The sequence below is a fragment of the Spea bombifrons genome, chromosome 4, assembly GCF_027358695.1.
Source record: "Spea bombifrons isolate aSpeBom1 chromosome 4, aSpeBom1.2.pri, whole genome shotgun sequence".
NCBI classification, from domain to species: Eukaryota; Metazoa; Chordata; class Amphibia; order Anura; family Pelobatidae; genus Spea; species Spea bombifrons.
This window is the reverse complement of record NC_071090.1, coordinates 6151844-6174721: the sequence shown is the minus strand read 5'-3', so window position 1 is coordinate 6174721 and position 22878 is coordinate 6151844. Positions and strand designations below refer to the sequence as shown.

At 38.9% G+C, this 22878-nt stretch overlaps 1 protein-coding gene across 1 annotated transcript in view; it reads right to left on the bottom strand.

Annotated features, from left to right (window-relative positions):
* Positions 1-1826: 1826 nt before the first annotated feature.
* The window catches only part of RFX4 (regulatory factor X4), a 30748-nt gene continuing 9696 nt past the window's right edge, over positions 1827-22878 (bottom strand). The window contains exons 2-18 of the mRNA XM_053465646.1: positions 22316-22402; positions 20790-20850; positions 18950-19073; positions 16126-16187; positions 15236-15449; positions 15054-15131; positions 14469-14632; positions 13536-13636; positions 11380-11438; positions 10416-10560; positions 9440-9534; positions 9218-9335; positions 8785-8904; positions 8172-8348; positions 5841-6000; positions 4896-5034; positions 1827-2850 (exon numbers count right to left, since the gene is read on the bottom strand). Of these exons, the coding sequence (XP_053321621.1) occupies positions 2581-2850; positions 4896-5034; positions 5841-6000; positions 8172-8348; positions 8785-8904; positions 9218-9335; positions 9440-9534; positions 10416-10560; positions 11380-11438; positions 13536-13636; positions 14469-14632; positions 15054-15131; positions 15236-15449; positions 16126-16187; positions 18950-19073; positions 20790-20850; positions 22316-22402 (2174 nt within the window). The 3' untranslated portion in view covers positions 1827-2580. The remainder of the gene's footprint in view (positions 2851-4895; positions 5035-5840; positions 6001-8171; positions 8349-8784; positions 8905-9217; positions 9336-9439; positions 9535-10415; positions 10561-11379; positions 11439-13535; positions 13637-14468; positions 14633-15053; positions 15132-15235; positions 15450-16125; positions 16188-18949; positions 19074-20789; positions 20851-22315; positions 22403-22878) is intronic.

The following is a 22878-nucleotide window of genomic DNA, read 5'->3' as shown; positions in this document are numbered from 1 at the left end:
TTTCCTTATTTGTAGACTTGGTTGTCTGCCGGACTCAAGCTCTGGAGTTTTTACAGTTTTTTTGGTTTATTTCCTGATGAGATGTGAATTGCCTAATCTTTTGAGAAAAAAAAAGTCAAATTGGTTATGTAATAATTACACAAATGAAATAACTGGTATTTTCAGTAAATGTTTTATTGACGCAAATAAATCGCTTCACAACTTTACAAATAATATGCATTTTCCCGTACGCAGTTGGCATGGTTATCATGCTGAGTGCTAGGAAAGAGATTATCTACAAACAACTGCTTATGTAGCTGATGTTACAATCCATTTATTAATATCTTACCCATAGGGTAATATGTCCGCCTTACGTCCTCAGTGTGTGTGTCAAAATACACAGAGTACATTCGTGTTAATGCATCCTAAGAAAAACTCACGCTGCTACAAATTAGACCGGTAAATGTCTTAACACAAACTCTTTTGGGATTATGATACGTTTTTAACACTCGACCGAGATCTGCCCAAGGAACAACATTACGGAGGTGACAAAGATATGATCGTTGACAAAGCCAGTACATGTACGGGCTCAAAATGCATTGTTTTCAATGGGTTTAGGGACCGCCCATTGTCCTTAAGGGGTTAAAGTCCATGACAACCCACAAGGCTTCCTATTGATACGGTTATACACAAATTTTCATTCAGGAACAAATTGCCATTAACATGAAATAAGCATACTTGAGAATGCCATGTAATAGCTTCCTCCCTCAGGAGGGGTGGAGCTTGGGGATTAAAAGAGGTGGAGCCAGGCCATATGGGCAGTATAAGGTTAGTAAGTGTGAAGAGAAGTTAGAGTAAATTGGTGGAAGTGGGTGGATCTAATCCCCACCAATCCGTCTTGGCCAAAACTTTATGTACCACCCAAGAGGGCCAGTTTTCAGTTGGCATTCTAGAAGCCCGTAGGGTAGTTCTCCCCCCCCCCGGAACGTAGATAAGATACAAATGGCTCAACTGAGTTTCCATAGTGTGGGAGGGAGGTCTAGCTGTGTGTGTTAGCTATTGTGGTGCAGGGCTTATTTAATTTTTATTTCATGTTGGGTTTACAGCAAAACGACCACAAACCACACATTAACACAACATAAAGTCAAAAGTAGATCAGAAGACTAGGAAGGTCATCAAAAAGGTTGACAGTAGAGTTAGGACATCCTGATCTATACAGGGGGATAATACTAGGAAACAAAAACGTTAATTGCATTTTAACCTTGGGGATTATTCGCCATAAATTGCAGGACAGTTTTCGTTTCAGCTAATTTACTTCAGTATATATTATGAAGGCCCAACCCCAGTGAGCTTCTGCTGCAGGAAGAGCTTGGCTGGTCCTGTATAATATATATAGTTAAATCAGTAAGATTTCTTCAGTCTCCTCACCATAACTGGGAACACTCTGGGGGTTTCACCCGGAAGACTCCGGGAGAAGCACAGTTTCTCCAGGTCAACAACCAAATCCTCCAGGTCGCAGGAACAGGGTCCCCGACGTCAGCTGTAATGCCCCAGACATCAACTGTAACGCACCAAACATCAACAGGACCGCCAACTGATGTCAGCGCCATCGCCATACTTGGGAACTCTCCGAGCACACCCAAGTCCTCTCCGAGCACACCCGAGGTTCCAGGTAGCCAGAGCTCAGAAGTTCCCAGGTATGCTCCTCACCCATTGAACTAATCATTATACCTTCATAATGAAAAGTGAAGAGAAAGTTAGAACCAAACTCTCCTTCCATCTCTCCCATTAGTGAATAAACTCGATTGAGTCAACAACCACCTGCATTTGGGACCCTTCATTTTTTGGAGTACTCCTAGCAAGTGCCTCTTTTGCCTAATGGACCGTCTGATTGTGTTCAATGTTCATTTTAATGATTACATTTGAATAGAAGCTGGCCTTTAAGGTGATTTGCAGAATATTTGTTTGCGTGATGACAGAGAGGAACTAGTTTTTGTTTTATTTTTCTATGCATTATGTAAATTTCATGGCTGTGGAAACGCCATTTGGAATGTATTTAAGTTCTTCTTGTTCTCGCCACATTTTCCTTACTCCAAAGCGGAAGAACTTAATGTTGTGAAGATATAAATCCGGCAGAACTGACGAAAATTGGTTTCATTCCCAGAAGCCAAAATAAGGTAAGAACTCTGCATATCAATTCTTTTGTACACGTAAATAAATGCAAAACCACTGTCCCAGTCATCCATTCAGTCTACAGCAGGGGTTGCCAACTGGTTGCATCCTGGCCGTTGTTGAACTACAATTCCCATGATGCGGCAGTTCTTGTTCCGATCATTTTCCAGCTACACCTGATCCTCCAGCATCCATACAACTCCCATGATGCTTGGTGATGGAGAAAGCTAGAGAACTGCTATACCCAATGAACTTATGGCATATCAGATCCGAAGACAGAAATAATTAACAATAACGAAGGCACAGCCTGGCCCAATTAGTGCTCTAATACAACATGTCCATTGCCGTTCTCTCTCCTATTCATAGCATGTTTTATCATTCAGAAATAGAAGCCACGAGATTCCAGTGGAAGCAAAGTCACCATAGTCTTTATTTTGCCCATCCCGTGCTGGCTTCTCCGTTTATGTAGGCAAAGCCTGGGAAATGCTGCATGTGTTCGTATTCAGAGTTCCGACGGGGGGCCAGCGATGCGTACACGTCGTTGGAGCTTCCGTATCTCGCAGAGTGCATGGGTGGGCTGGAGTAACAGGTGTTGGTTGATGCAACATCTGGCCAACGTGGTGGCACCTGGGTCGGGTGGAGTCTTGGTGTACTGCTCATAAGGCATGGCTCCATCCGAGTCTGGCTGTTAAACGGATACTGGAAGAAGATATACATCGAGGTTAATATATGAACGAAACGGCATTAGTATCTGATATCCACATTTAAACAAAAATAGGAAGGAGGCATTGTTTGAATCTTTCCCATACATTAGGGTGTAGACCACGAGTTTCCTGAATTATTGGGGGGCAAAACCAAAATCCCACAGTTATTCCAATCTCAGCCTCCTCCACTCCAATCATTTAATCTCCCCATTTACCTGCGCCCCCCCATTAATTCTACCCATCTTCAATGAAGGGAACACTATAGCCATCATCTGATAGCTGAGAGGTCCCTTTAAAGTTTCATGGCATTCCCCTTGCAAATGTATGGCGGGATTCTGCAAAATGCCCCCCAGCTATTTGAACACATCTCCTGATGTGGCATACTTACTGCCAGTCAGCGTCTTTGCTGGCTCTGTGAATATTCCAGGGGGGCTCCAATGAGATCCCCCACGCTTGCATGGAAAGCGCTCCCACTGATTACAATGGAAGTACTTTCCTACTGCTGAATGGCTGCTTCAAGCAATCAATCAGTGGCGCGAAACATTGGACCACAGAGCAGCGTTCCTCTGCAGATCTGGAGCTGCAGCTTCTCCTGAAGGCATATTAAAGTACCTATAAAGTACCTGAGTATGCATTTTTTATTGAATATCCTGCCTGGGACACCGGGGTGTCCCTTTAACAGTCTACTATCACTATCTTACCAAAAAATTAATTTCTTGTAAAATTTATCAGCAAATTTGTTAGGGAAAAAAGAACAAATCCCCCCCCCCCTTTCCAGTGACTCGATTGCAGCTGTATCTTCCCGTGTCACAAGTTTAAAGGAAGACAGTGACTGCTATATATAATACAACTTCTCAGTATCTTCTATTAGATAATACATTCTATCAGGACCAAAACATGGAAAGTCTTAATATTAGAGGTCAACCGTTTGAAAGCGAGTCATTATTTTTTTTCCCGTTGACTTAAAGAAACTATTGTGAGACCGTGTTAGAAAGCCAGCCCTTGGCATGTGCCTGACACCCTCTACAGTAAATTTTCTATTAAGCCCTTGTTGTAGCGTTCATACAGCCATCTGCAGAGACTCGGGCATGCTGCCGGCTCCATCACCTTTCACACTTTGTATCCGGTTTAATGGGACTCAAAACATGATGTCTCAAGGATCTTTGTGGAACATAAAGCCGACGCTTGTTGCAGCGCTCGGGGCAGGAAATTACGATTTTCTGGGTCATCTAACCGCCAGTTGTGTTTACAGCAGTTTAGCAAAATTAACCTTTCGTGCCAATGATTCTATTTATATATATAGTGAGGAATGTAAACACGCATCGGATCGGCATACGGCACCTGAATCTAAGACGCGACCGACGGCTGATTAAGGTTTGAGTCTTTACAGCAGTAGAATGTAAAAGTATTGGGACACCTGACCATAACACCAACAGGGACTTTTATGACATTGCATTCTAAATACAGAGACATTAATATGTAGTTGGTCCCTTTTTGCAGCTGGGACATACAAAGACATTTTGGACAATGCCATGCTACCAACTTTGTTGGAGAAGACCCTTTTCTATTCCAGCATGACCATAAAGCAAGGTCCATAAAGACATGATTGGAAGAGTTTGATGAAGAACTTGACCGGACGCACAGAGCCCGGACCTCAACCCCGTCAAACACCTTTGGGATGAACTGGAACGGAGATTGCAAGCCGGACCTCCTCATCCAACATCAGTGCCAGACCTCACAAATGCTCTACTGGAGGAATGGGTGAAAATTCCCAAAGAAACTCCCCAAAATCTTATGGAAAGTCCCAATACTTCTGTCCATATAGAGTATATATACATAGATACTGTATATTATATATTTTATTTATACAGCTCCAACAATTTACGCAGCTCTTCTTACAGTCCATACATTCAAGGGGTCTGACAAAACTAGAACTGACAGACTGAGGCGAGCCAATACATTATATAAAGAGTCTTGCTCGCAAGTTTACAATCTAGAGGATATATACATATATATCTGAATTCCGCATACTGGACATACCTGTGAGGTACTTCTGTGGTAGGCTGTGTAGTGAAGTGGTCCCGGAATCCCAGACTCGTGGGGCATTGATGTATACTGTGTTGCAATTGGATGATGACCTTGATTGGTGTAACTTCCATAATTATAACTTCCTGTAAACCTAAAAGGATGACACCAATTTCAGAATGTGGAGATATACTGCTTTTAGTATTTGGCAGGACCCAGGATTCCGGGAGAAGTTTTCCTGACAGCCAATCGGAAGCAGGAAATCTTGTGAACGAGAGGTCTATTTAGACCCCCTGAACTCTGGCATGATCCAGTGATGGCCATACTCAGAGCCTACCCTTGCTGGATGCAGCCGGGACTGCCAACTGACGTTAGTGGGTGGTCCCACTGATGGGCGGTCCCGCTTACATCAGTGGGCGTTCCCGCCGACATTGTGGGACACACCTCCGTTTAAAGGGGAAATGGGCGAGGAGTGGGGTGTGTCAGGACCCTGCTCCCTCGACCTGGAGGATTCGGGTGTTGACCTGGAGGTGCGCTCGGAGGTATGGTGATGACGCTGACTGGCGGTGAGTACACCGCGTGGCCACAGAAGATGCATTCAGCCAGTAGCTGTAGGATGGGAAAGAGGCAAATGCATACAATGGGGGTCTGCAGAGTCCCTCCACGCACTTGCAAGTGGAAAATGATTATTTAAGGGGCTGCTCAGCTGTCGTATGGATCAAAGTGCATGCGATGCCCGGAGTGTCCCTTTCATTAAGGTTACACAAAAATAATTTTAATTAGTGTGTATTTTGTTCATGGAATAACGCAAAAAAAAACAACACAAGCCAGGGCTAATAAATATCTCATATATTATATATATTATATATATGAATGTACTATACATTTACCTTTGTTCCTATATTTTCCTTATATTTAATAAACGTAGGATTTTACAAAAGTGGCAGATAATCGACATACCCATGATCCTCTCGGTGTGGATAAACGGGTATCCTGTGCGTGACCGACGGAGGCACATGTGCGTTTCTCATGCAGTTCAATTGCTGGCCGGATTCTCCCGCGCCGTTAGCAGCTTTCGTGACGGTGTATGTGAGCGACCACGTGTAGGACTGCATTGCACCTATCGGTAACAAACAAACATTCATTAATTGAGTATAATTGTGCCGGGAACCTTTTATTGCCATGTGACCCAAAAGCAAGCACTGATAGGTTGCTGGCCTACAAACTGAAAAGTCTTGGTAAAACTATGTTGTTTTCATCTGATTCAGAAGAAACGATAAAGTGACACATCTGCTAAGGTGTTCTTTAACATACTAGAGGGTGCATTTATCATTTTGTGGAACAGCACTCTCAATCATTTATTGCCCTTTAACATTAAACTTGCCTAAAGCTCAACAGATATTTAATATCAGTAAACTCTTTTTACATTCTGATGGAAAATATATAAAATTACTAAAAAAAGGTGTAATTTAAATGAAAATGTATTTTTTTTTAGCTATTGGTTGAAGCAATGTTTCTGTGGCCCATGATGTACCATTCATAGTCCTCTAAGGTCCTGCTAGCAGGTATCTAACTTGGCTATTATAATATACATCAAATTGTAAGATAATCCAAGAAAAGATGTGACTTTATGGATGACGTACGCATTTTGGCACCTGTTTCATAAGAACGTTTTAAACGGTAGCGGTTAGAACAAACTGTAAGCTCTTGTGCCTCACGTTAACAATACAGAACATCATCCTTAAACTGGCCATTGTCTTCTTCTAATCTGACCACAACTGAACATCACCGATAACTTGAGAAGATCTTTTGTCCTCCGCAAATAAAAAGGTCCTGCTCTCCGGACCACCCAACTAGTTAGCGTATTAGTATTTGCTTATGTAGATGGCCAGAAAAAAAAAAAGGGAAAGTGAAAATTCCTCCGACAATGAGGACAATAAGGACAACGATTTGCATTTGTATACCAATTTATCTAAAGAGCATACAACCCATCGCCAGCCATTTCTAGGGTGCAAGCCAAGCAGAACATTTGGCAGTCGTGATGTGCATGACGGCCCTCCACAGCAAAAAAGGGGCGAAGAATTGTTATGATCTAATCGCGGTTGGGTAAGCCGGGGGGCCGGGGGGGGGGGCAGGCAGATTCTTACAATACAGTGCCAAAGATCAGAGAGAGAAACAAAAAAACAACAAACTGTACTCAAAATCCTTTGTCCTCAGATCCAGCAATCTGATCCATAAAGTCTCACTTTTTGATTTATTTTGGGACGCAGAACAAAGCAACACGACGGGCATTTTCAAGCATTGTTTTATTGTTTTTCATTTATTTCTTTTTTTTTTTTTTGTTCTCGCAGCCAACGTGCCCCGAAAAGAACGCAATGGAGGACAAAAGGAGCAAAGAAATACACGTTTTTTGTTTCTGCCCGGCCTGAATAAAGAAAACTAAAAAAAAAAAAAAGCCAAAAAGGTCTTGGATTTGGCCAAAATTGGTAAAAACTTTACAATTATTAAGTAGGCTATTAGTACGGCGAGGTCAACCATCACTCCAGTGGGCTCAACAAGTCAACTCAGAGAGACTTCTCTGCATGTAAGCCCAACAGAGTTCAGGACGAAGGACTGCAAGAGTAATTTAGTCCTTTCCTTCATTAGTCAGAGAGTATGGCTGGGTGATTAACACTGAGCCATTCTGTTGCTTAGCACAAGGCAGCATGATAGGGAGTCATTATATTCTGCTAAAATCCTTGTGGGCAATTTTACGGTACGAGCCCACCTGGATCATGAGAACCTTCGTTTCTAAGTCAAGCCTCTCTACCAAGCAGTAATCAACAGGTCAAGAGTAACTTTTAAGGGTTAACTAGCATGGTTTTCCAATTATTTAAATGTATTTGCGTAGTCCCTTCCACCATATAAGCTTTTTTTCACGCATGTCCCAGTGCAATAAAATCAGTATTCACGCTAGACAATGTCCAAGCACAATGCATCATCGGGACTGAAGGAAATGCCAAAGGCAATAAATTGTGAGTTCTGGGGGGGAAAAAAGGGAAAAAAAATCTGCATTCGTAAAATGGAAGAACAAAGCCTTATCATAAGCGAGAGGCCTAGCATTAGCTAAGGAGGCATATATCGCGTCGGTCGATACGACATGGGTTCTAGATGCTTTATAGCCATGATAGGTTTGATACATATATCAAAAGTACGAAGGAGTGCGATATAACCAAAAAGAAACTAAATAGCATTATTTTAATGTTGCGCTTGGTTACTGTATTAAGTAGGGGTAGGTTTGCCCCATCATACCTGTTGTGACCGGTACACCACCGCTCTCGGGGGAGAGGTTGCCCGCAGGAGAGTTGGACGCCGGGATTTCGACAGACACAGTAGACGTGGCGGGTGAAAACGGAACTGGAGACGGGGTGGAAATTGTGGTTTCTGTCAGCATGATGTCTTCTCTCAACTCTGTTGAACGAGCCGAAACTATTAAAAGCCAAGTAAAGTAGACCATAAACGGACGAGCCTGCGCTGCCTCGTCAAAAGGGGAGGTTGAGGAGGACTGATTTAATATTCCCGGTTAGAGCTAGGTAAAATAATTTGCCCAATATCAAGAAAAAAATAAGAAAAAAAAATACCTAAGGTGGTATAGAAAAATGGCACAAAATTCAACTTTAATTATTTTAAATTATATAAAAAAAATAAGGTTCTGAAAAATAAAAATACATTCACATTTCATTTTTAATTAAAACAAAAAAAAAATTACGTACAGAAACTTTAGAAATATTTTTGAAAAAAATATATTTATTTATTTTTATTTTAGGAACTTTTATAATTTCTTTCAAGCACACGGGAAATGTGTAGGACACATATAACTTTTTCAGCTTTCGTGTACACGTTGGGCGCACGCAGACACGCTTACCATTGTGAGCTTCTCCCTTCATGGCTCTCATGAGCTCGTTGGCCCTTTCCTGGCAGTGTAGGGACTCCAACAGGTATAATACGTAATCATCGAGCATTAAGTGAATGAGGTGAAATGAACCTAGTAAAGCAAAAATATAAAAAAGGGAATAAATAACGTCACAATGCACACACAATTTTTTTATATAGATATATATATATATATATATATAGATATATATATATCTATCTATATATAATTATATATAGATAGATATATATATATCTATATATATATATATATATATATATATAGTCTCTCTCTCACTGCCATAAAAACAAATAAGCACATTTACCATGAAAATTCAGAGTCTAATAATTATTATTTCACTAAATCATTGTTATTTATTGAATTATGTAACGTAAATCATACACAAGAACACTTGTGAGCATACCAAAGCTCGGGGCGCTATGTAGTGTCATATCCCGAATAACCCGTGTTCCAAAGCAGGACCAGATCAAGAGAAACTGCTGTGCTACTTTCTTGAGTGATCCTTGCTTTTTGGAGGACACCTAAAAAAAAAGGGAATCGTTTTTCGTAATAGGTAACATACATTTAATTTATACCAAAAAATATTACGTTATATGGGCAAAGGACACGTCCTTTGTTAACTTACTTTCACCACGCATCTCTCAACCATGGAATCCAACCATTCAATGTACGACTCAATGGGAGACTGCTCTTCGAGAAGATGGTCAAATTCCCGGTACACTGTGATCAGAGATATTAAAAGAAGAGCTCATTGGTTATGACAATTTCTTCTATATATAATATATTTTCTTTATTTAAGATATAAAAAGTATTTTTTCAATACTAGCGTAACAAGTACACCCTCCGTACAATCTGGAGTTGGAAGCTAAAGCGTGTTGACCTTCTAGTTCTTAAATTGTTCTTCAATGTCTTGTTATACAGAAGTGATTTTCAATTTGATCCTTAGTCCAGGTTTTATATATATCCCAATTAGAACCCCACTGGGTAATCCCATGATCAGGAACTTTGAGGATTAATTATAGAACACTGCGTCTAAAGCGGAAATCCTTGATCACCATAGAATTTATTCTACTGAGGAAGCTAGGAAGCTCTCTATCACCGTTCTTCTTGCTTTCACGCCCTAGCACATTGTCCACCTTATGAAATTAGACCCGTGAGGCTCAATAAATGGGGTGGATTCTTGAAAAACACCTATTACTTGCAAAAATAATGTTTTCAAGTAGTCTACAACTAGTAACAATATCATCACTTAAAGATGTCTTCTACTGTAGCTTCTCAATTGCCACCCTCTCCTTCAACAGCCTAGAACGAATCCATGTCAATGGGGCAAATTTAAAAACTATTAAATAACTCATTTTGGGCAAAGTTTTTTGAAGTTGTAGAAATGTTTTTATCATTATATTTAGTTATAAAAGTGTAATGCTCAGCAGCGTACGCAAAGCGGATGGATTTAAGGAGAAGGGGTGCCGAGAGTAATCCACGAAACTCGCATGACATGTGTGCTGGGAAAGGAATTTATTTTAAAATTGTCCTATTAGCGGTCTTTGAGAAGAGGAGGTGTGAATCTTTGACCAAAATCCATAGCTTTCTTTCTCTCTTACACTGGATAATAAGTTTCCTGTGTTCCTCGCGGGAATTCTCTATTGTGTAAAGGCTCTGTTTGGTAATGCTATTAAGGTCAACATTCCTCCAGTCTTCCAACATCTGGAACGTGATATCAGCGCTGTGTATTACCGTTCTTGATGCCTGCAATTCAGAGAAACACATGCATTGATAATACACCAAATATTAATGGTTACAATATGCATATACGTGTCCATGGCTTTTTGGGTGGCAGAAGTCAACGTTTACCGGGGTGAGGAACAACTCTTTTTTGTAAAGGTTATAATGTAAGGAAATTTTACTTTACTGAGAGGGTGGTATATACGTGGAACAGCCTCCCAGCAGGATTCGTAGAGGTTAATACAATACGAGAATTTAAACATGCATGGTACAGGCATATGGCTAAGACAGACTGATTAAGGTCTGGTGCGCCTAATGATGTTACAGGAACAACAATATAAAAAAAACGCACTTCGAGGTATATAAACGTCAATGAGCCAGTTGAGGAGTTGCGAGATCTCCCTTGTAACCGGTCCATTGAGTAGTGTGGTATACAAAAGCGGACCGATCGCCCCATTAATGTGTCTCCCGGGTTTTGTACCATAGGGACTGCTGTCGTTCTAGACCTAGTCCACTGTCCAACTAGGCCAACAGAAAACTTCGAGATATGTCAAGCATAGCTTTTATTTATCCTTTGTTTTCACAAAAGACACTTAAAATTAAAAATAAAATTAAATGAAAATTAGTGCTATCACACATCGTATATTTAATATAATTATGTGTAAATATGTGTATATATATATATATATATATGTTTAAGGGGAGAAAAGCAAACTGTCATTCTCCAAGGATAAATATATTCACATTATTTTCTTTATAAATTTGTATAACACTTTTATTACTGTTTACAGTATACAGACATTGTGTAATTGAATTTCAGCAACTTTAGTGAAAATGAATTACCTGGCAGAGGTGGTTTAAAGATGTCTGTCTTCTAAGGATCTGTGAAAATCTTTTTGAAACTAGGAATGGAGATAAAATACAGTTAATACATATTCAGCAATATTTGTGTTGCTCTCACGTGGCCTCCTCACAACGTTCTGCAGATGAGCACCAAAAGATGGCTCCTCAAGAGAGATGGACAGGTGGCCCTAACCTGACCATGCCTATAGGTCTGGCTCCTTCCGTCTCATCCCTCCCTGCCTCTAGCCATGGTCCCCATCGCAAGAGTCCTCATTTGGACCCGCGAAATGCTGCTGGTATGTGACAGGGTAGAGGTCCTAAGTTGATGCTGGGCCTCAAAATGTCTGATGGGAGCCCCAAAACCAGCCAGATTGCAATTTATTTTCTCATTATGGATTAGACGTTAAAGAACGAGGTACTCAACGCCAGCCCTCATCTATTCTGCATTAATGTTTTTGTTCTTTAGAATTCCGAGTCATAACCTACTAAATTATTCATTTTTTTTTTGTTCTGAATAAAGTAAAGACAATGCCGCTCCAGCTCTCCTCGTTGACCTGCCTCTAATCCCTTTTTATTAATTAGTGTCTGCTTCGCATTTGTGTTTGAATGGAGAAAGTATGAATGTAGGAAAATGGAAAATGGATTTATATACAGGTGATGGATTTAAAGCCCTGCGGGGCATCACAAAGCATGGCGAGAACGCAGCGGCTATCCTGCTGAGAGAAAGTGATTTGATAACCTTTTCATACTTTTTTTTGTGATCAATACTATGGTCTCATTCATATGTTACCAGTATATAGCATGTGCATAAAGGCAGAAGTTTGTTCAGGGAATATACTTTACAGCAAAATAACATCTCGCATGTTATTGGTGTGATATTTATATATTTTATATATTTTTTTATATGTTTATATTTAATATTAAATATACTTTACAATAAAATAACATCTCGCAAGTTATTGGTGTGATATTTATTTAGTTTATATATTTTTTTAATATTTTTATATTTAATGTTAAATATACTTTACAATAAAATAACATTGCGCATGTTATTGGTGTGATATTTATATATATTATATATTTTTTTTTATATTTAATGTTAAATATATTTTACAATAAAATAACATCTCGCAAGTTATTGGTGTGATATTTATATATTTTATATTTTTTTTATATTTTTATATTTAATGTTATTTTAATCTTTTTTTTGATTTTCATGATCAATAAATTATTTTTTAATGCTGGTAAACAAATATGAGGTCATGTCATCTCTCAGCTGATTCCGCTTTGTAAGAAACAATTAATAATATGTATAATATAATATATCTAATCAGTAATGTTACTAAGATAATACCACATTGACAGCAATGCTAACACCATGCTTGACCTTTAAGGGTAAATGTTATCCGCATGGAACCTACGTTATGTTTGTCAGGTTCCTTTACCGTTGCAGTGATTATATATTCTGTACTAGTAAATTAAACCACTAGGAACGCTATGATTATGAACAAGTAATAGGAGTGGTACAAGTGGTGTAAAGGATTTTGGGTGATGGGCATTTAGAATGTTCAAACTCCCGGTGGTTTATTTGTGTAGATCAATGGTTTTCTCCCATAGCAGAGCTACCTGAAGGATCATGAGATAGGATATTCCCACCCCATAGACCAGAGTTTCTCAATGTTCCTCAACTACCCTCAATGGCGCATGTTTCCGAGACAAGCACTGGTAGGACAGCCACCAATGTCCAAGTCAGGAGAAGCCAAAAATCGTTGTCGAAAAACACTTCCTGGGACAGGGATTGTCGTCGGCCCGAAGGAAACCCCTGGATGAGACCATGAGATACAACTAGTAGTGTGTTTTTATCATTAAATGGCATGTTTTAGCCAGGGCTAGTCCTAGGGTCTCACGCTGGTCCTAGGGTCTCACGCTGACCTTTCCTAATTCTGGCCAAGAAAGGTTTGCAATAACAAATAAGGCCTGTAAGGTTTTTCTACATGCAATAACTTTTTGTTTGTTTTTATTAATCTCAGTATTTAAAAAATATATATAAAAGTTACACATTAGGAAATAATGTCAGTAAATGCAGCAGGTGAAGGTGACTGTAGATGGTTGCACATTAACTTAGACTTAAGATCATAAATCAAATCAATACCTACGCTCAAACTTGATGTTTCGTAAATTCTCTGGAAGATCATGGAGTGCAACCTTTAACCATTCGTCCAGCTGTTTCGCAAATTTCCTTATCACTTGCGTCAAACTGGCAATTTAAAGGAGTAATAAAAATTACTAACGTATGCAAATTCCAATAAAAACAGTACTTTCAGCACATCAGATATCCATTTCCTTTACAAGCCTAGTCTAGAGTTATCACCTTTTTACCAACAGAGAGAATAAATAGGTGAAGATACAGAACAGAACTGTAAAGAGGACTATGCACCAGACTAACATCATGAGGTCATGGCTTTTTATGTTTTCCAAACCTATGACCTCATGAGGTTGGTCTGGAGAAGTGTTCCACCATGTCCACATGTAAGACGCACCTCCAATGATTAAACATGCATGGACAGTGGAAGAAAGGTAGATGGTAACCAACCAAAGTGGCCATTGGGTGGACACCTTCTCGTGTTCAGCAAGATAATGATGGTAATGTGGGGCTAACATTCCTTTTTGGAATCTTGGCATACAGGTACCCATGACTTCTCTTTTTATTACTGTTAATATACAGTACATTATATATACATTAGCTTACAGTTCCGTGACCATACATTCTAACATGGTAGCCACCTGCAACACCAAGCTACAGTGGCCAATGATGGACCCCCCACTGTCTTTATTTAGTAGCATGGGAATACGGCAAGCTGTGGGCAAGAAAAGGCTCAAGTAGGGTAAAGAAGTCCAGGTGAGTTGGTGAGTTGCCCAGGGCATTTGGCTTGTCCTTTTTTATGCCCTCCGAGCTCTTGTATGATGACAGGTTGAAATGTTTCGTTCATAGCTACGATGTGCAGAGGACAGGGAACATACAGCTCTACGGTTTTATTCTGTAACATTGTCATACTATATCAGGGATTATTATTACTGAAGACACAAACCTGTCAGGCAAAGCTTGCAACACAGTTGGCATTAAGACTCCTGAAATAGCTTTATAGAGGATGGAATCACACACCCCAACTATGTTGACTACGGTGGAGGAACCCAGGACAGGAAGCATGTGGGGGGGCATTCCTTGCCAAAAGTGCAAAAGAAAACTCTGAACCTGCAGATATGGAATAAAAAAAAGGTTTTTGTTGACATAAAAGACATTTATAGAGGTAAAAAGGAATCCCTCCATGATGTTTCCCAGTTATGCACCAGTGGGCGTCTCAAGCCTTCAACTATTATTGCAATAAATATATTATTAGTGTCATTTTGTTTTAAGACTCATTTTCATAATAGGCTTACTTTAGGCAACTTCTAAGAAAAATCATGCAGATCATAAGAACAAGAGGGTAAGATGACTGCCCCCATGGCACACAAATAAGGAGAGGTTCTAACGCATATATATATTGTTTATTTTAATGTGGAGACACAAAGGTCCACTAAGTGTTCTCAACCGTATGACTTAGAACGTCACTGATCCATAAATTTGTACAAAAAGGTAATGTTTTGTAATTTTGTGATTTTCGCTTGTCTTGTACCTCGTCAAAGTTTGCTCGGATAACAGTGTCCAGAATCCTTTGGCAGTGGGTACGATACATCATTATAAATGTAGAAATCTGGTAAAGAAAAAAATGACAAGAGTGTGACATATACGGCTATATGAGTTTCATGTGTTGTGAAACAGACGTTAAGTGGTGGAACCAACCAGCATTGCATGTACCTTCTCTTCCGGCAAGCTGGCCGGTAGACTCAGATCTTTGACATTTGGAAACTCTGGCAGTAACGTTCCGAGCTTGGATCGCGGTGAATACGCCACTGTCTGCTTTGTGACTTCTTTCTTCCCGGTTTCGTTGACCCAGGCTGCTCCCTTTTTCGAGTACATTACGTCATAATATTGAGAGCTTTCCTTGACCGCGATGCCGTAATAATGGTACCTAATTGGGGGGGAGGGAAATCTTCTCGTCTTTAAACAGCAATCGGTAATATACAGATTTAAAAAAATATATAATTATTTTAAGTGCTTATTCAGGCCTTTTTCCATTTTCTGTTAAATGATTTATATGCAAGACAAGGAATAGGCGGGCTATAAGTTGTCTATATATCTTTGTAGAAAGATGGATAGATAGTTACGCTATAAGCTACATCATTCCGATAGTATATTTTATTACAATTATTTCAGCATAAAATAAAATTCTTTGCATTTTACCTATTTCAATGCATACGTGGAATTACATATATTGGGATCCAGTTCAGAACGCGGAAAATTGGTAGCTATGATGTAATGTTTATAGAATGAAAGGAAATAATATCAAAGAACTAAATAGATTTAGCAGTCCGGAGGGTGTACGTTCCAGGAGGACCTCAAGCTTCAATAGTCTCCAGAGCTCTTCCTTTACTAGGGGAACGGTTTTGTTAAAGGACAGCGCATATTGGGCGGGGTTAGTGTTAAGTAGGCGGGGAATGGGAGGGAAAGTGGGCAGATATTGGGCGTAGACACACTTCCCTGCCCGGAGAAATAAGAGACCTGGGGAAGCAAGACGTTACCCAGAGACTCCAAGTCAGACTAGAAGGTCATATTATATACATATACTTCATTTTCTTCCTACTTACTTTGATTGCCCTCTGGTACCTAGTCTTCTTGTGGTTAATTGTGGAAACTGCTGTCTAATTATCTAGAAGAAAAGAAAGAATTATTTCACCAAAAGAAAATGGAAAAAGTCACTCTAACTACATTTAAGCTTAAAGAACCACATTAAAAACAAAACAAAAAAATCGTACTAAACCATATTTTTCTTTATTTCTAATATTCAATATTTTCCTATTCTTATTAGATTCCACCTATTATTATTTTTATATATTGTAGTATTTTTTTATTTTTATGTTTATATAAGAGTCCTAAAAATATTGCCTGCCCTATGTAAACATTTTATGCTGAACATTTTTATTTAAATTTGAGAAAAAATGATCTTTTCCTTAAAAAATTATAAAAATTTTGAAGTTAAATACAATGCATAGTATGTCTTTAGTATGTCTTTACTATGTATTATTTCCATAGTATGCACATCTTCCTGACATTTTATCGTGTATTTTATTGTAAATAAAAATCATTTTTTTCGATTTTTTTTAAATTTAATATTTTTTTAACAAAGGTGAACACAACATATAGATTCTTTTTAAGGTTCTGATGATAAATGTAACTTTTTTATACGTGGCATTTCCTCCTTTCATCTTGTCTGGTTTATATATTTGGGTCCTTTTTTTTTTTTAAAGAAGAGGAATTTAGGGCCTCTTCTCATTAAAGTTGGCAGTACAGATTTAATTTCTGGAGCTAACATCAGCAAATAGTAAAAGGGAGGAAGAAAAGCTGTGAAGTTCGTTTAGCTGTTTGATAAATGAGTAGACAGGCAAGAAGATTTTTTTTTTCTCTTTTTTTTGTGTAGACTCAATGAAGCCTGCCTTAAAAATACCCCATGCTGGTCTCGCTACTGATCTAACATTCCTCAACTCCTCCGGCCAAATTCATTTAACCCTTTGTTACAGAGGGGCCCGACAATATATTGCCAAGGAATGTGAGCCAACCCACTTGGCAAACAAATCAGGGGGCCATATACAGAGGCAAAAAGTCCAATAAACCCGACATGAAAAGGTCTGGAAAAACAGACAAATACTCAACCCACACGCAAACAATCACTAAAACTGATTTTAGGACCCAGATATGCGAATTAAGATCAACCTGCCTCATAATTGGTGCCATAATTCAATATTGATGAAAAATGTCATGGGCAATTTAACATAACGTTTTACAAGGAATCTCATCAAGGATGAAGATCCAACATATGACCTCATTAGTATTCTCCTCACCAACAAGTATTTAGAAAAAAAAAAAAGACTCTTGAGTGATTTATTGAATTAGTCCATGGAATACATAATAAAGGTTAGACAACGACAAAAAAAATCAGATTCCTAGAGTTCCTTGAACTTAAAGAACCAACAGAATCCAAAAAGAAAGACAATTTAAAACTATCCTAACCAAAGTGTTAATGTTTAATGCAGATAACATATTATAGAATTGGAAACCCTTTGGGTTCTAGCTAAAACCCAAAGAAGATGGAATGTACTTCAACTGAACTTTGCTAGACCTTGAAAAAAATGCATTATCTGCTGAGATGTGCACGGCACCCCTGCGTGGGGTCACCGTTGACCTCAAATGAGACTCAACTTTGAAGCAGTTCCTCCCGCATTGAACTTTTAAGGCACTTTAATAAACCCCACGCGATCCCAACTGCTAAGAGACCTTGCTGAGACCAGGTCTTGAGTGCGGCCTAAAAACATTTTGGTAAATTAAAAAGATAACTCTTATGACCCCTTGAAGGCACTCAGGACAACTGGGACCTTGGTGAATATTCACACTTGGATTCTATTTGTCTCATAGTTCCTTCAAAGGATGGTAAAATACAGAAAATAGACAAATATACAGAAAAAAGCACATGATGTAATAAAAAAAAAAGCATATGTGAGCATGTTCCAAAAGACCAGTTTAGCTTTCTACCCCAAACATGTGAAGTTTGGAGAAGATTGTACAATAAAATCAAGAGGTCATGAACTAATGCAATACAAATCATTTGCCAAAACACCTGAAAACCCGTCAAATATTTCTCAAAGGAGTTCTCCTCTTTAATAAGCTAAAACCTTAGCCTTTTCCATAAGCCATATTAAGTAAACATACTTTAGATTAACCACAGACCGTTACAAATATCTCCTGTGTCTATGTAGGACCTCCATGCTCTATATAGCTTTATCCAGGCAACATTGCCAATACACATTGATCTGTTCCATCCATTGTCAACAAACACTAGCCATCCATACACCAACAAGAGGACAGTCTCTTGACAACGTATATAGAATTGGCTGATAACAGACCCCCTGAGGCCACACGTGGAACTACAGACGATAACAGCACAATAACACTCTTTGGTCCAATGGCAAGCAATAGAATGGTTAAATAATCCATAAGAGATGTGAAAATATTAAGTGTAGAATACACCGCTTGAGTTGTGTTGGCCAGTCTTGCTCTTTAGTGGTAATATATCACTTATTGACCATTTTGAGTGCCGTAGAATGGTCTTGCTCATCCCCTTGAGAAGTTACATGATATATTTTTCTGTTTCTTATCATAAATGTATCACAGGCATCCGTATCTATTTTTGTTGAAGAAAACAACTATGCCATGTTTAACAATACCCATCTTATAAATCGTTCGTTGATATTACTGATCGGAAATTACGGAGGGTTCCGGAAACTTTTTATTGGTGCGGTATGAAGCCGATGAGAGATGGAATCCACAACCTTGTGGTTCCCTATTGGTTGCATAGCGTTCTAGTTTAGAATAATGGAGCTCTTCCGCTGCGTATCATTAACGGTAACCATTACCTACCTTTCCAAAGCTTGCAGCATTGACTGGTTGCGTGTCATTCTTCTCGCAGAAGTCCAGGTAGTGCATGTAGAGAGCGCTCCTGGGAATACAGACGCCTTCGGCAATCTCATAGTTTTCCTCCAGCCTTAAAAATAAAATCCATGCGTATAGTGAATGTTATTGAGATATTGGATCTGGAGAAACACAAGTGTCCTTCAGTCATCCCATTACTGGAGTTCCCAGGTGTAGTAACTGCCAGTTAAATAACCCTTCTTCTCCCTCTCTCCCTCTCCCTCTCTCCCTCTCCCTCTCTCTCTCGCTCTCTCATGGAATTACTTTCATTGAATTGTTTTAAAATGATTTTATTAAAAATGGCATTTTTGTTCCCTAGTCTTGGGTTTACTACTACAGTATGGGTCATACCACCTTTCATTATTTGGGGGAAGACAACCAAATGTCCGCTGTTCTTACAGAAATGTAAACTAACATGATCATTTTTTGTATGAATTTAGCACTGTGGTAGTTCTCAAATACAGGGGAAAAAAATATAAAACATATAAAAATTGGTAAAAAAAAATAGTCTACACCACAAGAGAATAAGAAGAAGAGGGTTTTTAAAAAAAAAAAAAAAAAAAATGTTTAATTAATTCATACAAATAATGACTAAATCAAATGATATATCAGGAAAAGTAACGGTCGCCGAAGAAAATATTATAATTATATTATAAATATATTTATGTACAAATGATTATATGTGTAAGGGTTCAATAATATAGAAGTCGAAATTGTGCCTTCCGATTCACTGTATTTTGACCCAAAGTACACAATAGAATGTATCTTTAATGGGCTGACCAACTTCATATTCTTCAAATTCTTTTCCCCCCCCCCCAAGATGTCAGAAGGCACAGAGGGAATTTGGTGCATCCCAATTAAACTGGATCATCTGCCCGGCGCAGATCTTGAAGTAGCCGCTAATTATTTCTCCTGGTAGATAACACTTTTATCTGTCATTCGCCTTTCTTTCAGGACCATCATTAGTCCGGCGCGCCATACAAAACACTATTATACCTGTCGTTTCTTAATGATCAAAGGCCCACCCTCGGCTCTTTTCAATCCATTGTCCATTTTAAAACAATTATGTACAAATATAACTTGATGTCAATATAATGTTTTCGCTGCCGCACATTGCGTGTTTAATATATCCCTGTCCTCCGCCACTCATTTAATTTCGTTTATAAAGAGTGGAATTTTAATTGACTGGGACTTTAACTGTTTTTTTATATATATACTGATTCATAGGTTGCCAGGGTACTGGTAGTCGATGGTATCGCTATGCGCGGAAATGTAATTAGATTTAATTTGCAATAGTGATGTCATAGTTCAAAAAAGATAGCTTTGGCATAAAAGACCCCCCCCCCAAAAAAAAAGAGATAACTGTCTGTTTACACCAACACTATAATTGAAGAAAATGAATAAGCTTTTTATATTTTTTTTAAGACATATGATGATTAAAAAAAAACGATGACTCCGCTTTAAGTAATCGAGCCCTAAATGGATGATTGTATTTCCAGTAAAGTCAGTGAGAAATAGTTTGCATTGTAACCGTTGAATATACCGAGTTAGTATCTTATAAATACGTTTTGAATAAAACTAAACAGACAACACGAATAATGTAGAATTTCAAATATATTCTACGTATACCGTATATCACAATCAGGGACGGGCTGGCAAAGGAGGCACGATGGCAACTGCCCCTTGGGCTGCTCCGATTTGAAGATTTTTGGGGTCGTTAAGCCCCATTTGTTGATGGACTCTGGACAGCACCTCTACTATCTATTTACATTTATAGCAGGATAATTACCATTGCAGGGTGGCCGGAGTGGAATGTGGTTTTGATGCCCTGTTTTCCTTTTCTTCATCTGCTGGAAAATGCGGAATAAACAAAGTATGGTTTAATAATGGAATCTACATGCATCGGGCACACATACAGATGAGTGAAAAACATAGCGGATAGTTTAGGGAAATAAGTCACCGTTCCTCATCTGCCGATCCTCTGTGCCAATCGCTCCGCTGGCTCCCCATACCCTTCAGAATCAAATTCAAACTCCTGACCTACAGAGCACTTAGCAACTCTGCACCCCCTATATCTCTACCTTTCCTTCCAAATACATCCCTAACCGACCTCTTTGATCCTCTCGTGGTCTTCGACCATCATTGCCTCTTCCCACTCCCACATCGAGGATGTCACCCCTTCTCTGGAATTCCCTTCCATGTCCCGTCAGACTTTCTGCTGTGACTTTCAAAAGCTCTCTGAAAACCCACCTTTCCTCCTAAAACTCTCAGCCGTTGTCCTAATCCAGACATCTGAACGACCAACAACCTCTAGAGATCATCTGGATCCATGGTGGGATCCATGTTTTCTGTAACCTCTTCAGAGGCTTTCTCATCACTTTATAATAAGCCAAACGCTAGCCAAACAACTTGGACAGGCTTTAGGCTCGAGCTTAGCTTGAGTTAGCTCACCTAGAAGCAAAATCTCAACTTAGGCATTAAAGCCAGTACATGGCCAGTTTCCCCAAAATGTAGACTGGACACCTATTTGCATATATATATATATATATATATATATCCCCTCACACAATTTATTAATGATTCAATCTTTATTACACATGCCCCTCCCCCTTTAAGCTGTACATTGACCAATTAAAGTATAGACCCGGGATTTATTTTTGAAAATAAACAAATTCACAGAATTTCGCAACAGAAAAGAGTCGTGTGGCTCATCTAGTCTGTATTATTTTTCTACAAGCTGTAAGACCTTAAGCCTTTCTTGGTTCTTTGCTGTGTCTTAAGTTCCGAATATTGGCTATGCCTGTCCAGTGAATGCTTCCCACTATGATCCTGCTAGACCTAAAAATGAGTTTCAGCAATGTTGCAGAAATACCTTGTAAGAAACCCATGTTTTCTTTTTCTAAAGTATAGGTACATTCGGTATAAGTGAAGCATAAGCGACAGGAACATTGGTTTTAACCACTTGACAGAACTACTAGAAGGTCTCTCTGGAATTCTTGTATCATGTTGTAGGTACATGAGATCTGTAGATATATCCTTCTAGAGATTGTCATAGAAGGTTCCGACTCAAGGTTAGAGGTCATGGGCACCTCTACCTATACCTTTATCCTCTCTCCTCCATCGTTTCAAGAAGAAGACCCTTCAACTCTATTGTCTCCATACTGTTACCATAATCTGTCATCAATTGGTGCTGTATACCCTGTATAATAAATCAACCTATTTAAGAAGAACATAGAAACTCTGATCTTGACTGATCTTCGGACATTTAGATATTTAGTCAAAACAATACCAAAGCTCAAAAAGTAAACTACTTACTTTCTTCATTAGAAGCATTTCCCAAAGACGTGTGACTTGAGTAGCGTTTATTTTCACTTTCGCTGAGACACCTTTCAATCCAACTTTCTGTAAAAGGAAAGAAAGTAAAAATCTATAAGAACATATTTCATAGACTTGGATGCCCGTGAATTGTTTCTAAAGTTCCAGACAAAGCCTGCGACCCATTGGTCATGAAGGACCGGTTCCTCCGGGTTCCTGTCCATCACTACGCCCGGTTGGGTTGGTGAAAATGTAACTTTCATTTTTACTTTCTTTGCTTGGCTTACGTTCTTTCATTATAGAAAAGTAGAGAAAAGTTCTGAGAATGCTTGAGAAAATAATGCTAATTTTCAAACACAATAACAAAAGAGGAATAATTCTCAGAAGAAAAATTCTACATAAGTATTTTCATTATGTATTAATTTACAAGACAGGATTTTAAGAATCCTTGAGAAGCTGAACGCCACATGAATGGTTGGCTGTTTAACAAACATGCGCTCAGTTCGTGTAGAACATGCAAAAACTGCACATTCTATAATTCTAAACTTCTAGATTTTTTTGCG